The 18,256-nt window shown below is 32.0% G+C and overlaps 4 protein-coding genes across 5 annotated transcripts; 1 reads left to right on the top strand and 3 right to left on the bottom strand.

The window, feature by feature from the left end:
- Window positions 1-3: 3 nt before the first annotated feature.
- On the bottom strand, window positions 4-1,418 carry LOC145943895 (uncharacterized). The gene is made up of 3 exons (XM_083051802.1): window positions 1,122-1,418; window positions 426-1,026; window positions 4-328 (listed from the first exon to the last, which is right to left on the bottom strand). The coding sequence occupies exons 1-3, from the start codon at window positions 1,253-1,255 to the stop codon at window positions 8-10; spliced, it is 1,056 nt and encodes a 351-aa protein (XP_082907928.1). The 5' UTR covers window positions 1,256-1,418; the 3' UTR covers window positions 4-7.
- On the bottom strand, window positions 1,122-4,846 carry LOC145943893 (uncharacterized). 2 transcript variants are annotated; one of them, XR_014426594.1, is made up of 5 exons: window positions 3,866-4,846; window positions 2,608-3,460; window positions 2,038-2,466; window positions 1,829-1,907; window positions 1,122-1,211 (listed from the first exon to the last, which is right to left on the bottom strand). XR_014426594.1 is itself a non-coding variant. In XM_083051797.1 (4 exons), the coding sequence occupies exons 1-4, from the start codon at window positions 3,971-3,973 to the stop codon at window positions 1,882-1,884; spliced, it is 1,416 nt and encodes a 471-aa protein (XP_082907923.1). In that variant the 5' UTR covers window positions 3,974-4,846; the 3' UTR covers window positions 1,743-1,881. The 2 variants fall into 2 exon arrangements, 1 of the variants encoding a protein (XP_082907923.1); XM_083051797.1 differs by lacking the exon at window positions 1,122-1,211 and having other exon boundaries at window positions 1,743-1,907.
- A 615-nt stretch (window positions 4,847-5,461) lies between these two features.
- LOC145944222 (calcyclin-binding protein) lies at window positions 5,462-6,775 on the top strand. The gene is made up of 2 exons (XM_083052440.1): window positions 5,462-5,731; window positions 5,932-6,775. Exons 1-2 carry the CDS (start codon window positions 5,711-5,713, stop codon window positions 6,592-6,594), a joined length of 684 nt encoding a protein of 227 aa, XP_082908566.1. The 5' UTR covers window positions 5,462-5,710; the 3' UTR covers window positions 6,595-6,775.
- A 348-nt stretch (window positions 6,776-7,123) lies between these two features.
- Window positions 7,124-17,327, bottom strand: Agpat1 (1-Acylglycerol-3-phosphate O-acyltransferase 1). The gene is made up of 5 exons (XM_083052439.1): window positions 16,345-17,327; window positions 12,059-12,374; window positions 11,822-11,987; window positions 11,330-11,476; window positions 7,124-11,268 (listed from the first exon to the last, which is right to left on the bottom strand). The coding sequence occupies exons 1-5, from the start codon at window positions 16,527-16,529 to the stop codon at window positions 11,261-11,263; spliced, it is 822 nt and encodes a 273-aa protein (XP_082908565.1). The 5' UTR covers window positions 16,530-17,327; the 3' UTR covers window positions 7,124-11,260.
- Window positions 17,328-18,256: the final 929 nt, after the last annotated feature.

The raw sequence follows: 18,256 nt of genomic DNA, 5'->3' as shown, positions 1-18,256 counted from the left end.
CTTGAAATTATCGCATCTCACTGTTGTCAATCTCATCACTATAATTCTCGTCGCTATAATCATCTTCAGGCTCATCATAATTAGACTCGATCTCTTCCTCAAAATTATTTAATAGTTCACGTGCATGCAGTTGTTTCGTACGATGTAGACGTCTTTTTTCTTTCCGTCTTGTGACTAGAAAATCAGAGAAGATCTGGTCCTGCTCTTTCCGTGTGAAGAAGTCGTTTTCTTTTGAAACTAGGTTGCAAGAACTATCAATGTTAGTATTCATGTTTACTAACATCCATCTTTGCGCAGCCTCTTTTGATTTAGAAACAGAAGCAATAATCTGAAACAATTCAAGATATCTCATATATTTATTGTTACTCTTATTATTATTTTTATTACAAAATTACGAATAAGATTTGTAGCAAGAGATAGATTACCCGGGACATAATTTTATGATGATCCAATCTTAATACATCGTGTCTCATCACTGGCAATTCTATATAAGATTCATCTATTTCAGAATCATGATTTGTATCTGGTTCCATGTGCAAAGTTTGATCCATTATATCAGTATGTGAATCATCCAATTGCAATGGTTCAGAATCTGTCTTATCATTCTCCAAATTTATTATTGCTAATTTTTTTTCTACTTCCATCGCTAGTGAAAACCGTTTGTCTTCGATAAACTGGATAGGAGGTACTATACCTATAACACGGAGCTGTGATAGTTCATGTCGAATAATTTTAGCACAATGTTTCAATGTTTCCTCGCTAACAAGCGAGGAAACATTATCAGTAGCGTGTATCCAGAACACATTGACATATTTATAATCTGAAGTGATTTTCACGTAAGTAATCTCTATGTCTCCTTTAATGATATGGGACACATGTCCCATCGAGATCAAGTCTGTTATGCGCTTCATGAAAAGTTTATCTCGGACCACCATTCTGCGCGTTGTTTGTGCAGAGACTGTTTGATTAGGCTGCTTGATGCCTATAGATGCACTTTGTAACTCTGTCTTTGGATCATACCATTTTCTGTAATATAAAAATACAAAAATTTATATATAAAGTTTCACAACAGAAATTTCTAGCTTAAACGTAAACTTAATTTATCGAAAAAGATCTCTCACCTTCTTGATTTATGAGTTCCATGCATTATTTTTTTCATGAATTTACTCTCTCTATGCAGATTCCAATATGTGCTTGACGAACTGATGCATCTAAATATTTGAAAGCATGTAATAAAAGAACGTGTGTTTCGCATGTTTGTTCAGCAATCAATGATATACAACTTTTAAGTAATTTCAACAATAATGTACTAATAATCTAATAATTAATCTGCTCATTCTCTAGCTAAATTCTTTCTCTGCACAACACGTTTGAAAATAACAAAGGATAAGGTTAGATTAGGTTATAACATGTCAGACAGAGAGGTCTGCTGTCGTCTCTTTAATCATACAAGGATGGATAATTAAAAATCTGTAAAACCGCGGATGCAGTTATTGAAAATTCCAGAATTAAAAAAAAAAGCAGAAAAAATAATAAAAAATCGGCAGAAAGATTACTTGAAGAATAAAAATATATAAATTAATAAATTTAATAAAAAATTTAATTATAATCATACATTTCACATTTTATACCTGTCACAACAGACTGTAAAAATTAATAAAATAATAAAATATAAAAAGATATTTTTAGCTCTTTTTTTATGAAAATAAAACTTGCATTTTTCTAAACACTTACATGTAGTTAAGGAAGATCAAAACTATACATTTATTTGATATATTATCGTTAATTAATTATGACAAATTAAATATTTTTTCTCATTTACACTTACATAAAATTAACATATACGATAAAATATTATAATCCGTCTTCTTGCGCTTTGTATTATTTGCGTTTCCTGTTTTCTAATGCTAAAACATTACAAAAGGATTAGAAAAAGAACATGTAGAAAAATTTTAATTTATATATAGAAAGAAAATCAATTATATCACCGTACTAATATAAAATATTTAAAATAATCAAGATGCTCTTATTTTTTACCTTTTCTTTCTTCCACAATCTCTTTCCTTTTATTTTTAAGTTCTGTAGGCAGGTTTTCAATCATACTCTCAATAAAATTATCTAAAACTAATGACCTATTCATCGATATTATCGGCTTTCTACAGACAGGACAATCTCTTCGTCTTGTATTCCACATACGTATGCAGTGATCACAATATGTATGTGTGCAATTTAATGTTGTTGCTCTCACAAATAATTCTGAGCATATGCTACACGTTAATTGTTCGTCCATGATGTCACTCACTTTTCCAAGAACATTTTCCTTAGTATTAGTCTCTATAACATTTTGGCTGAATTCAGTCAAATCTATTGTGTCTAGTATGTGGTATTCTGAAGATTGATCAACATTCACCAATTCTACAACTATACAGTTATCTGCTGTACTTGCTCCATCAGTTACTATGTTTGCTGAAAAAAAAAGAAATCTAATAAAATTCAATAGTTTATAATAAAAAATTGAAAATCGTCAAAAATATACAACTGAAAAATAGTATCATATATATAGACGAAGAAAACAATTTCTTTGAAATGAAATTTGTCAAAACATACCATTTAATATTGCCTGTGAAGTTTCCGCTCTTGCTTCTTGTTCTTTTAAGGCTCTTTCCGTTTCTTTCAATCTCTCTTCTAGAATATTTTTCTCATTCAATAATTGAGCTTGAATATTTTTTTCTTCTTTTACCTTATTTTCCATCATATTTCTCCATTCTGTTTGTTGTTCTTCTCTCCATTTTTCCATTTGTTCTTTCATTTTTATTTCTAACATTTCTTTCTCTTGCTTACTCATATCTAGCGCTTCTTGCCACTTTTGCTTCTCTTCATTTATCCTTGTCTCAAATTGTTGTCTTTCATTCTCTAATTTTTCCAATAACCGGGAATACATGTTATGTAAATGTTGTTCTTGAGCATTACCTGCCTTTATTTTACTTTCTAGTACTTCAATTTGTCTTAATAAATTCTCTTTGTCATCTTGAATAACAGTTTGTTGTGATAACAGATCTTCAAGCTGCTGTTTTAATTCAACTTGCTCCTTTTGTTTTATTTCCAGCTTATCCTTGAGTTCTTTTCTCTGATATTCTTGGCTTTCGGCAAATGTTTTTTGCTTGATAAGAACAGTGTCAAGTATTTTTTCATCTAAACGTGGCCTCTTAACACAATGATCTCTTTCGGCGAGAGTAAATATATACTTGAATGTTTCATTAGAACTAAATTGTATAACATCACCAGGATAAATATTTTGTGTTACTCCAGGAAGGATGGCAACATTATTAACAAATGTTGCAGATGAACTTAAATCTTTAATCATCCATTCGTCCCGATCACATTTAAAGACACAATGTCTTCTAGATATCATAACATCCAATATAATCTCGTCATTGTCTCTTGCACGACCAATTTTAAACTGTAAATATTCGCCGAAAAAAGATAATATTTAAAAAATTTATATGATTTTCTGATATAGATACGCAGCAAAAAGTTTATTAAATAATTATATTAACTTATTGTATGTGAGTTTGAATTAAATTTACTAAAATTTCACTATATTAGTAAATAATTATTGAGACTGTCTTTTTATAATTTATACATTATAAAAATTGTATTTTATATATAAAAAATGGACAAAACATTAAGATTTTTTCATACATACATGTATAAGAAGATACATTTCTATTATATATACTGTATGTTATTACTCTCCCATTAATAATTAAAATTGTTTGAGATTTCTCTAAGATTTATGTGTACGACTGAGAGATTCTTACAATTATATATATAATTCGTTTAAATTAATTATATTTTTTATTACCTCATTTTTGTCAATGCGTATGCGATCTTTATTATCCATTCGTATTAGAACTGGTTCGAGAATTTTTGGCTCCGCCTCATCAGACATTCTTTTAATGGATTGTTCCATTTTTTTAATAAAATAATATTTCACAGATAATTACGTCAAAATGAATAAATACATTAAACACAATTCGTGCTATATCTCTTTGCCTTGCCGCGACATTCGCGTAAAAGATATTATGTTATTAAACCGGTTTAAGGACGCTTTTCAACACAAAAACACGCCGAGTGCTTTGGAAATCCTACTCTATCTGATTGACCAATCAGCAAAAAATCTCTTTGCTTCGTCCATTATGATTGGTCAAGTTCATGGACGTAAGAATACCTGGACGGAACGCAATACTGCGGGGGTAAAGCACAAAGGGTGAACGGAATGAAATGTCTATTGACACGGATATGAGGCATCTAAGATGGCGGCGGCGGATAATTTCACGGAATGTTATCGTTGTGAATGTGTATAATGTCTCAACACAGATGTCTATACAAATCTGTGTGTCTCGATTAACGTCGTGCGACGTGAAAATAGATGCTAAATCTGAGGCATCTGGACACAACCGTAGACCTCTCACCCCTCAGAAACTACTCCCCGCGTCTAAAAGGGTACTTTACGTTCCGTCCAGGTATTCTTACGTCCATGGCTAAGAATAATTCAAATAGAAGATACGCGAAATGATAGAGCTCCACAAGCTCTAGTTACTTTTGTCCTGATTGGCTAATCACTAATTCCACTGAACCAATAGATTTTCAGACATTACATATCGCGGATCGGAGCACCAATAAAAAATTATCACGCTAAAATGAACATCAGGCACAGAATGAAGAGAGAGATATCTTCACTTGAATAATACTTGGTTCTATGCACAACGCGCAACACGGGACGAGAGAGAGAGAGAGAGAGAGAGAGAGCGCGTGTCGATGTCGATGTGCGCGGTGCGTTCGACTTTTAACCTTCAAGTGGCGCCGCATCACGCGGTCGGAATTCGGCGCGCGGAGTGGGGGGCTGTGGTGGGGGGTGAGAGTGGGGGGACGCGCGCGCCGGTGAGCCGCGCAGAGTGGGGGGCTGTGGTGGGGGGAGAGTGGGGGGACGCGCGCGCAACCCCCCACCACAGCCCCCCACTCTGCGCGCCGAATTCCGACCGCGTGACGCGGCGCCACTTGAAGGTTAAAAGTCGAACGCACCGCGCACATCGACACGCGCTCCAATATTATATATTATATATTCTATGGTTGCGCGATTTGAAATTGGCGACAATGAGTACGTTTACACGGCACCCTTAATCGGGTTTAATAACATCCGTAGTTGTAAGACTGGCCAATCACAGCCGTTCCATTCTTTAGGGAAATGGCTGTGATTGGCCAGTTTTATAACTACGGATGTTATTAAACCTGATTAAGGGCTAGTCTACAATAGAGTCGTAAGGTCGTAAACGTAAGAAATTGACCAATCACAGTTGAATTCGAGGAGAATAATCGACTGTGATTGGTCAATTTCTTACGTTTACGACCTTACGACTCTATTGTAGACTAGGCTTTACGTCCATGGTCAAGTTACTTTATCCTATCGTAAGATTTTCGAACGCAACCTATACTGTACAAAGTGTAGCAGTGCAGAACCAAATTTTGGATTCGCATCTTTATCTTTGTATCCAGTAGCGAATATTCTGGAAGATTTTGTGACAATATTCTACCATATATTTCGGTCAGCATTTGATCTCTGGGTATCAGTTTAAGAATATTCATCTCTCTATAAAATTTACGACATCGTGAATATTTTGTGTGAGTTGTGAATTATCCAATAAAATCAATGTCGACGAAAACTGACGAAGTGAGTATTACTAAATTTTTATTTTACATGTCTATTCAAGAATTAATTTGATTAGTTAAATATAATATATAATTTGTTCTCAATGTCAGATATTTTACTAAAAATAATAATTAATTTAATATAAATATTCAGTTTTACCTGCTCCACTTAAATTTGAATATATATAATTTTGATACTTAAATTTATATTCTTCTCAACAGATGAAATTGGACATTGAGGAACTCAACGGTTTACTCGAGCAGGCTCATAGGCAACGAACCAAAGATGTGCTAACGCTGGAAATCAGGAGACTACAAACAGAATTGGCAAAATTACTTGAAGAAAACAAGGATGCAGCTATCAAACCAACAACCCCTTTGCTCAATGGTCCCCAAAAGTGCTACGAAGTGAAATTGAACAATTATGGATGGGACCAGACGCTCACAACAGTGAAAATTTATATAACATTGAAAGATGTTCACCAGTTGCCCAAGCAATCCATCACCTGCAATTTTACAAACGATTCTTTGGATCTGCGAGTACTTGGGCTGGATAATAAAAATTATAACTTGCCGATCAATAATTTGTGCGCCGAGATCGACATCGAGAAGAGTAGTTTTAAAGTAAAGACTGATATGATCGTCGTATTACTCGCGAAAAAAGTTGCCAAAGACTGGTCTCATATCACATTAGTAGAGAAGAGGATCAAGGATGCGAAATCGTCATCTGTGCCGGAATTGGGCGAGGACAGCGATCCCGGCGCTAGTCTAATGAATCTTATGAAGAAGATGTATCAGGACGGCGACGACGAGATGAAGAAAACAATAGCTAAGGCGTGGACTGAGAGTCAAGAGAAACAGAGAAGCGGTACAATGGACTTGTAATTCCAGTATCGATCTACGAGATCTCGTAGATCTAATCTAGGTAATGCGCATCTTGTGTTTGTTTTTTGTTTGATATATAAAATGTAACATAAATATTGAATAAGAAGTATAAAAGTATAGAATGTATAGACGATTACATTTTGCAAATTTTTTTTCTAGAAAAAAACTGAATAATATTGATGTAACTACAAATTATAAGTTTTAAACACACAGATAAAAGAGGCTCTTTTCTTTTATATTTAATTTAAAAATTTTAAAAGTAAAAATTTAGACATTTTGATTTGTACAAGCAACTGATAATGATTGATTTGTAAATTGATTTATATATGAAAATTTAATGTATTAAAATTTTAATTTTTTTTTGCTCTACATCGTTTATTTTACTTCATATTTCAATATTATTTAAATATAATTTAATTATAATCATACTGCAATGTTGGAAAAGATTTATTATATGCGTGCTGCTGCCATTTCATATTCATAGATCTTTGTATGTTTGTCATTGAAGAGATAAATAATATACTCTTAATTTAAAATCAAGTTTCTTTATTTATCTGCTCTTGCATTTTGCAAACCATCTCTTAATTTACACTGCAATTATTTATATAATCGATATAGTGTACATAAAACATTATAATCAATAAATTTTATTAGTGTGGCTCTCATTTCGCAGACAAATAAAGAGTTCATATGACATATAATTCGTTGAACCCTGTTTGTGATGTGGTCATTTAATTAATATTCGCTTTAATTTATTAATATTATAACATGACAAATGCACAGCCCAAGTACAAAACTCTTTTGGATAATAAGTTACGTTAACTTTACATAACTTTTATTTTTCCATGAAATAATTAATTGATGCAATAGATAGACTTGCATTTAAGGCTCCTGTGCCTGTGCATACTCACTGCAGCTATCTTGAATTGATGACGTCAGAAGCGAGAAAATATACCATGAAAATTCTTGCGACTTACGCTAAAATAAAAATGTTTTTAAAAAAAATAGGGTTTGTAACCGATAGAACCGACTTGTAAAATATACCGAAAACTCTCCTTTTGTTTGGGTAAGCAATAAATAACATTGTATATGTCGAATTAAATTGAGCTTAATCAAGAACGAAAACCAGCTGTTTGACAGGTATCGAAATGAAATAAATATTTGCTTTTACATATTAAATTATAACAAAATGAGAGTCTTCGGTATATTTTAACATTATAACAATTATTTTAAAAATAGAAACACTGCACTAAAACGATAAATGACGCTGTAAGTCGCAAGAATAATTTATGTCATTTTCACGCTTAATAGTTTATAGTTTTACCAAATGTGGCGCTGTCGTACAAATTTTACATTTTACGGACTTGGCAATCGAGTATGCAGGAGCCTTAAATTTAAATCTTTTAATTCTATATATTATTAAAGTAAGAATGGAATGATGCTTTGGCTCTATAAACTATCGTGTGATACAGCTGCTCTTCTAAATTGGCACATAGATGATAAATATTTGATGGATTCTAGTTAAATGAAGCATTATTTAAACATATATATAATAATTATACATAATAATTATATATATATATATATATATATATATATATATATATATCTCAAATACAATTTATGTATTTGTGATCAATCATCTTCATAATTAAACGACACGATTGATAATTTGATAATAAAACCTACTTTATTTTCGACAAGAAGGATAGATGTTGATAATATATTTGTAAATACGAAAAAAAATTCTATAGATTTTTCTCCAAATCGCAAAAACTTTACTCTAAATTTCTATTTATTCATGCACGAAATATTATTCGGTTACGCTAGAAATACATCGTACATTAAACGCAGCGTTAACGCGTTTGGTTGAAAATTGTGCGTTTTTTCGTTTTTTTCAGGAAGATAATATTAACGCGAAAGTATTTTGAACGGTTACATGATTGTACCTAATGTGATCGAAAAACAAATTTTAGAAATTTCAAATAGTATTCTCAATAAAAATTACATTCCTTTATCAGGTGCTACTATTGCGATTTTTTCGTGTATGAATATATTATTATTGAAATGCGCGTCTCTCTTTTCAACCAAGAAATATGCGATAAACAAGATTAATTATAGTTTTCGCTATGGCTCAGATTCAATTCATTTTTGTCATGGTATAAAAATATTTGCACAGTCGTACAGAGCTTAATCATCACGATAAAATAAATGTCATAGTATACATAGCAGTAACACATAATACAACAGCTGCAATAATAGAAGTGTATCTTAGAAAATATATAAATAGCACTTAAAAGATACATGTTTCATGTGAATTGTTCGTTCATAAAGTGATGTAACATGAATTTTCAGACGCAATTCATGTATTCGCGCTACAGATGCAAAAATAATAATCGGTTGTTACTGTTTGTATCGCATATTGATCATATTTAACGCAAAACATGCAGTGCGAATTCGAGTTGAAGAATATAGATTAGAATAGAATTAATATAATGTAAAAATGGAGACGCAGCGATTCATCTTAATATAATTTTTAAAACTTGACTTATATCTCAACTTTTCTACATAATTGTTCGCTTGTATATGTGATATTTTTAAGTTATATAGTTTTACAATTGGATTAATCATATCGTAGAACATTTGACAGGTCGTAGATAATTGATATCTTGAAATATCTGTGTTTGTATAATACATTTTTAGGCAGAAAATCTTCTACCTGATTATCTTGATTTAAAGATTACAGGAAGCTATCAGAAGTCAATGCAATGAACTATTTAGTGACTAAAATATAGTTCTAGCATGCTATTATTTGAATTGTGTTACAGCTATCATGTAGTTGCTATAACTTACGAGAAGATTGATGTTTGATATAGAAAACATAAACGTAATATCACAGTATAAAAAGTCATGCTAATAATTATAAGTATAATCATTTTATTCGTGATACTATAGTTGAATTAAAGAGGGTTTTATGGCTGTGAATAGGCGTTTATAATTCTACACCAAATCCATCTTTTTTTTATATTGGAATTGTATTGTATAATATTGGAAAACTCAAAACACATGCTAGTGAAATATGTATAATGGAATATATAATCTTTAATAGTATATATACTGAATATTAGCAATAATCTCGGAAGAAAAATAAAAGCGTAGTTGACGCAATGCTTTTTTAAATTAATCTGCCTTCTTTTTCATCAACTAGTACATTAGTTAAAATATTCTAATTTTGTAAGTTGCAATAAGTAGCAGTAAAGCATCATGTAAACTATGCTATAAAGTGAACACTCCCTAATTTTAGGAAATAATGTAAAAGAAAGCATTGACTTTATAAGATGTCGCATTTCATTTCAATTATAGAAAACAGGGACGTATTAATTAAATACAATAGATATATATAAATATACAAACACACTCGAGAAATGTTCAGAAAGGAAAATTCGATATCTAAAAGATGATCACGATCAGTCATGATTAATTTTTCGTAATATCGCAATCATAACTAAGTGAAAATGTATTTACACTGCAATACAATGTGATACACTATAATGTGTGTTCAGATTTAATATATTATACAGTTAGCATAATATTTCTCTTTTTATCTCGATTATAATTTATTAAAAAATAAATCAACAATCAATAACTCATCAACAAGTTAAATTTTATAATACATTTCTTTAATTTTAATATACATTTCTTTAATTTAACTAAAATTAAATTAAAAAAAAATTAATTAAATTAGAATAAAGGAATGTATATTTAGAGAATTGCCTAAACAATATATGTAAAAATGGAATCTTTTCTGTCTTTCTAGATGTTTAAAATTAAAATGCACTTCTGTAATTCCATAATTATAGTTATATGCATCTTCATTCATACGTAGAATATCTCATATAGAAACAAGTGGAAGCATAAAACAGACAAATAGGAATGTACAAGCGTATCTTATATGTATATAACAAAATATATCTAATGTAATTTAGTGAAATCTGTTAAGTATAAATGCTAACAATGTTCCCACAATTTACAAAATCCATTCTAATGAATCATATTTACAGCTCGCAACTCTACGAAAAATCATGTCAAATGTTTTGTCTTTTTCTTTCTATTCTCGTCTATGGTAAAAGGTGCTGTATAGTTTACAATATGTTGTTTTTTTAAACTTACACCTAATTAATTAAAAGTGATATTTATAATTCTTCAGCATATAACTTTTCTGTCAGATTTTATACTTATTTCACTTATGCATTTTTTCCCTTAATTTTAAAATGTAATATCTTTAAATTAAAACAATCTTTAGTTCATGCTACGATAAAAAAAATCATCTATAAATTTCCACATACCACAAATGACATTTGTACATCAATGATAAGTAAGCTTTGGTAACTGACTACACGAGTGAAAGAATTACAGAAAGAGCTATCTAAATTTTTGCGCAATTCGCACAGCTAAAAATAAATAATAAAATGAAGAATAAGGAATGAAAAATGCAATATATATATTGTGTATATAAAATTTAACGCTATCTACCTTCATCTTGAAGAGATGTTAAAATATAAATTAAAATAATATCATGAGAGAACGTTAAGCAGATACTTAGTCTTTGGTTCCCGCGCGGAGGCTTATTCACTACTCTTGTAAAAGAGTATCTGCTTATTCTCTCTTATTCCCCTGTAAGATGAAGTTGCTCGTTATGGTCCACCGGATGGCGATCATTCAACATACGACTTACCAGCAGCGAGGGACAGCTGGATCTCGCGATTCATCGCGTGAAAGACCTCGCTCATGGCGCTTCGTGTTTTCTCCAACAATTCCTCCACATTATCTGTACTGAGTCCCTCCGTGGAAATGGGTGGCAACGTTGTTATAAGAATGCGTCCTTGAATTAAATCAATTAAATTTAATAATTTTATTTATATTTTTATTAATTAAAAAAAATATTTCTACAAGTAGTTTTTTTTTCATCTTTTAATGAACAATTGTTTAACCAATTTCAATTTGTTAAAAATTTAGTGCACAAAGTTTCTAATTTTCAAAAAGAAATATCTCATTATCTTTTATTAAAATATAAATAAATTTTTTATTAAAAATTTTAAACGTGAGAAATTGTCAGAAAATAAAATTATATATTTGAAACTTAATTCTTGAAAATTTAATTAAATAAAAAAAAATTTCTTTTTCAATTCTTTGAACTCTATATTCAATTAATTTTACAATTTCTTACCAGAATCCAATCTCTTCTCTTCCGCCGACAAGAAATAATAGGAGGAGAATACGACCGGTAGTATAGGCAATTGGGAATTGATTGCGGCATAAAAGGCACCCTTCTTGAAGGGGTGTATCTCACCGGTGTTGCGTCTGGTGCCTTCGGGAAATATCATTAGCTTGATCTGCGAAGCATCGAAAGTAGCAGAAAACTGATTGATAATAATCAATGTGCGATTCACGTACGAGATTTTACCTTCTTGTCCTGGATCTCCTTCGTGGCGGTGTTAAGTACGGATCGCGCTTTCTCGGAATTCATTCTGTCGATGAAGATCAAACCGCACAACCATGCGCTGAGGCCAATCGGCCACACGTAGAAGATCTCCTTTTTGGCGACGACGGTGCATTTGTCCATCACTGGCCACAGATCGAACATTCCCAGTATATCCAGCGAGCTCTGATGATTCGCCACGATTATGCAAGCCCTGTCTTTCTCCAGGTGTTCCCTGCCCCTTAGCTCCCAGCGTAATCCCAGCAGAGTACTAACATGATGGCACAGCGACGATCCCAATCTGCAAAATACCTTTCACATAGCACAACTACGACTTGATAAATTCATAGAGACAATGTCTTCATTTTGGATAATTTTCTTAGTGATAAATATGGACGCGAAAGAATTGCCTTTATTCCACATAAAATTCAAGCGCATATATCCGTAGCGTTTCAAAATTATTATTAAACCGACGACCTTTTTTTATATAATTTTATAAAAAAATGATTATATGTACAAATATACACTACGCAAAACAATTAAGAGAGCGCTTTAAAACTTGCAAATTTTACCGATTTTTAAGAAGTCATATCTCAGCTTAGGGAGATCGTAGGACAATATTTCTAGGCGCGTTTGAACAGGTGAAGTCTCGACTTTATAAGGTGGGTACGATTGCATTGTCCGCCTCATCAAACTTTTTTTCTTGTGAGATCCAAAATCAGATCGTAAAAAAAGTCTGGAAATTTCATGATGGTGTAGCCGTCTATGGAAAAAGGAGGAATATGGGACCAAAAATGCTACGACATTGGCTTTGAAGTAGAGGAAACTTCCTCTTTAAAATGACGTAAGAAACATTGCTCTATCGTACCTAGGAGCTGAGCTATCGGGTCTCATAGTCACCTTTGTATTTTGCAATATTTTTTGTAATGTCACGGGCATTCACGTTATCCGATGTACATACATCTCGAGGAAATTGCTCGGTTGGATTTTGCATATATCATGGATGAGTTTTTTATAATTATATATTCGATTTTTGAATCGCATGATACGCAAAGCAGCACTTTGCTATATTTGCGCAACATGCTGCGATTGATATCAATCGATGAATTAAAAAAAACTCGCTCCAATGTTTTTTGCCCCATTTTAAAGAGGAAGTTTCCTACTTCAAAGCCAATGTGGTGGCAGTTTTGGTTCCATCCCTCCTTTTTTCATAGACGGCTACAAAGTCATGAAATTTCCAGACTTTTTTCGCGATTTTGGGCCTCACAAGAAAATAGTTCGATGAGGCGGACAATGCAACCTCATCCACCTTAAAGTCGAGGCTTCACTCGTTCAAACGCGCCTAGAAACATTGTTCTATACGATCTCCCTATAAGCTGAGATATGCATGGCTTCTTAAAAATCGGTAAAATATTTATAAGTTTTAAAGCGCTCTCCTAATTGTTTTGCGTAGTATATATACCTGGTTTTTATTTTTAATATTTCGATTTTACCATGGCAAGAAGATATATATATATATATATATATATATATATATATATTGTATCTGAAATATATATATTGTATCTGAAATCAAATAAATATTTATTTATTTGATTTTAGATGCAATAAGATTTTACACGATATGTATTATGAAATCTGTTCTTTGTAATTGAACTGGCTGCACTCTAGTCTATAATTAATTTTTTTTACTTCTATATTCCACATTGAAAGAAAAAAGATAAACTTTGAACTGCATGCAGCCAGTTCAACCAAAAAGAATATATCTAAAGATTACGTAGAATATTTTTTAGTAGCATCTATTTTATTCGGTTTGTAGTTTAGGAAATTTCTTGTAAAATGATATATTTTTGTATTGTGAAAGGACACATTAACATTTTAAAGACTGCAAATTATTATCTCTCATGATTTTAAAGAATCGGAATAATCCAGAACAATTTAACATAACTATAATCCAAAGGGAATTTTATGAAAAATTTATAAATAAATATATATTAACGATAAAATATTCTATTTAACAGAAACGCTCGGTTGAAATAAGGAATACGTAAATAATTTACAGACGAATATCATTAAGGAAAAATCTGTTAAAGATTTAAGAGGAAAGCAGATTTTAAAAAATTATCAAGAAATTTGTAAAATTTTTAAAATTCTAAAAAAATTTGTACTTTGTACTATATCTCTTCATATTTGTTTTCTATCAAAAGAGATTACGAATCTTGACAAATATGTTGACACAGAATGAAATTCGTTTGTCTCAAAAGATAGGCCGCGATTACAAGAAGTGGATTCATTCGATAATGTTATACTTTTAAAAATAAATAGTTAAATTTTACGCTCTATTCTTCTTTTCCATTTTTAATAGACACAAAAGAGATACGAAAAAATCAATATATATAGATATTTGATAAAATTATTACATAAAAAAATCTATGTTAATGTATGTTAATATATGTGTGTAACGAAATTAAATAAATTGAAATAATAGAGAAAAAAAACCATGGACAAATTATGCTGAAAGTTAACAGTTTAAATAGATCCAGAAATTACAATTTCCAATGTTTCAAAAAAAAAATAAATAAATATCGATGTATTGCAAATATCTTAAATTATTGCTTACTAATTATTCCTAATCAATAGAATAAAAATTAGTGTTAATATACATGTTCTAAAGATTTAATAAATACACGGATATGCAGATAGCATCTAAAATATTTGGATATCTGTGAGATGCTGGCAATCTTATAGTACCAGCGAAGGACCCGGACCGAACCAAAACCAAAGCCGATAACCGTTTTTTCAGTAGAATCGAAACCGTAAACCGTATTGAAATTCTATTAAATTTATAACACCAAAACCGGATCGTTAAATTATTTTCGGTTTACGGTTTTTTCGGTATTTTTTTCTATTTTTGCGCAAATGACGGAAATGTCATAACTGCCTCCTCGAATACACTTACATATTTATATATTTATATATTAATAAATTATATTATTTATGTATAAATTAATATATATATATATATATATATATATATATATATATAATAACGGAAAACATACTATCCTCACAGCTATCGATTATCGATATTGCGATAATACATGCGTTTCAGAACTTTTTAAAAATAATTTATTTTTACTTGTATTCGAGGAGGCAGTTATCATGGCATTTTCGTCATTTGCGCAAAAGTAGAAAAAAATACCGTTATTAAATATTTTATTAAACCGTAACCGAAACCGAACCTTAATTTTGTTTCGGTCCGGATCCCTGCTTAGTACACATATTTAATCATAATAAAAAATAATAATATCAATAAAGCGTAGAAATAAAGCGGTATTAAAGAGCCAAGTTTGTCGGATGTTAATGATTGACTATATCGAATAAAGAATTTCTACCAAGGATTCTCTACCTGAAAGCCAACTGATACGTCCGACAATTTCGTACGAATGATATAAAATATTAGCCTAACGCGGAGATTTTTAATCGATCGTCTCTTTTATTAATTACTCCTACGCGCACACTTTAGAGAGTTTTTTTTTACAACGACGTTCCATTTACGCAAACGCTAATGTGACGTAAAATGTTAAATGTGAGAAATATAAATATATATATATTACTTCGCACAGTATTTATATATTATTCTGTTTGTGCTAAAGGGGTGCTATTATATTATATAGGGAAGCGACTAATTTTCTCATAGCTCCGAGATACAAGAGTTTAAACCCTCTCCGCTTCCACTCCAGCACCAATAACATTGTCGCGCTGACACGACGTTCGCAATAACAACCACAAATACCGCCGGCACCACCATCACAGCCACCCACTAAACAACCAGCGAGCACCGGTCAATAAATTCCCGTGGTTGTCCCGGTGTTCTCGTGTCCGCCGCGACGCCTGTCAAGCTGGCACGAGGAACACTGTACGAAGGGAAACACGTACGAGGGAACCGTAATAAAACACACGAAACAATGAGATAGCGAGCGAGCGAGCGAGCGAACGAGCGCAATAACACACGCAATAATATCGATCGGTCGCGCTTATGGGGGTTTTCCGGCGAGCCGTACATATACACACACATACATAGACACATATATGTAGACCTTATGTTGTATGATCGATAACCGATGTATATTCTTTATCTTATCGTTGATAGAACAATTTTTGGAGGATTTTAGAAATTCGATAATCAATTGCGCGACACAGTAGTGTCTATATTTGTGTGTGTTTTTTTCAATTAGAAAGCCTATAATAATATATGTAAATATACTAACACGAAATTCTTAACATTGCCTGGTCGCAGAGAGAAGAGAGGAATCAGAAACAACGAGATCATCGTCACGATGCCGTAATAGACCAGGAACTTGAAGTAGTAGCGGAAGGTGCGGCTGGTCTCGTAGAGGAACGGCAGCACGAGGATGAAGCCGACGAGGATCACCTCGAAGCACGACGGGGCCATTTTTTTGCAGCACAGGGGGCGAGAAACGTCAGATGAGGTTTGTTGACGGATGAAAAACGGTCGAATTATTTATTCACGCGATGATTTATTTATCTCTCCTCTTGCTGTTTCTCTTCTTCTACACTCTCGCTCCCTCGGAAGCTCCCGACCTTGCGGGGCTTCGGTTAACGCGATGCCACCCGGTTGGTCTCTCGGGCTTTACTCACCCACTCACCACTGATCGCCACTCTTGAGCTAAACGCAACACGCAACACGCTGCTGCGCAGACCAACACTGCCGTTCGGCGGCGAGCGGCAGTGCGATTTTAAATGTCGCCGCTCTCGTAGGAGGGAGAGTTAAAAAGAGAGAGACAGAGACCCTTGATATAATAGTTCTACCCCTACTATACAGCCGATCCTTCCGCTGATGCATCCTCGCGTGAGATCTCGAGTTCGTTATTTCATATATGCATTTTCTCTCTCGCGGTTTCTTTATTGCACTCGAAATGAGTGTATAGACTCAAGTTTAAAAAGTAGATGAAATAAGAAAAAGCAACAATTGATTATATATACCCAATCGTTCTGAAGATTAACGATAATTATATATACCATGTTATATGAAATCTATTGTCAAATGTATAATATTTTGATGTCTATTATAATTAGATTACGTAGACATAAAGCGTGGTTCGCTGATTTTGAAAGTTCCGAAGATGATTCATCAATAATATGCTACAATATTTCATTATTTGTGAGAGACCCTAATTATTTATAATTATCAACAATCACAGAGAGAGAGAAAGAGAGAGAGAGAGAGAGAGAGAGAGAGAGAGAGAGAGAGAGAGAGAGAGAGAGAGAGAGAGAGAGAGAGAGAGAGAGAGAGAGAGAGAGAGAGAGAGAGAGCATTTTGAATACCAGTGAAATTTTTAATATATTTTATTAAATTTAATATATTTTAATAGATATATATATTTTAATAGGATGAAACATATAAATAATAATAATTAATAATTAATTAGTTATTATATTATTTATCGCGAAAAAGTGAGATAAAAAGAAAAATTAATATATGCATTTTCTGTTACTTTAATTATTATTATGTTAATTAAAGAGATGTAAAAGCTAATATATATTATTACTTTTACTATAAATATTAAATTGTTACGGATAAACGATGCTAAATGCACTTTCTTTGTATCGATCTGTATTATTGTAAGCTATATATATATATATATATCTCTCTCTCTTCTTCCCTTTTTTTTCTTAAAAAAAAAAAAAAAAGACGATAATGATCATCATGCGGGCAGGAGATACATATCTTGATGAAGAATAATCTCCTCCGATTAAAGTTGCAAATGCAACTACTAAGGTTGTCGTAAATCTTCGCATCCATAACGGAATTAATGTCACTCTTTATTTTCCTCTGGACGCCTACTTGTGGTTGCACAACGCTGCAATGCGGATGATGGAGTGCGATTATGTCTAAAAAGCCAAAGATATGATATATATAATTATAGCATCCTTAATTAAGTTAAGGTTGATTTTTTTCTCTATCTGTCTAAATAATCTGTTCTAAATCTGTCAAAGATTACAAGTATGTTAAATTGAACAGTTTAATATCAATCTTATATTAGTGATATCACGATAATCGTATCATATCGTGATATCACTAGAAGTTCATAAATACACATGCAAATATATAAAAGATATATATTATATATATAAGCAATTCATATAAAAAGAGATAAA

This window comes from Prenolepis imparis, unplaced genomic scaffold (genome assembly GCF_030444845.1).
Source record: "Prenolepis imparis isolate NDT839.2.m4 unplaced genomic scaffold, iyPreImpa1.0 SCAF_12, whole genome shotgun sequence".
Taxonomy (NCBI): Eukaryota; Metazoa; Arthropoda; class Insecta; order Hymenoptera; family Formicidae; genus Prenolepis; species Prenolepis imparis.
The sequence above is the reverse complement of the archived record's forward strand: the minus strand, read 5'-3'. Positions and strand labels throughout refer to the sequence as shown.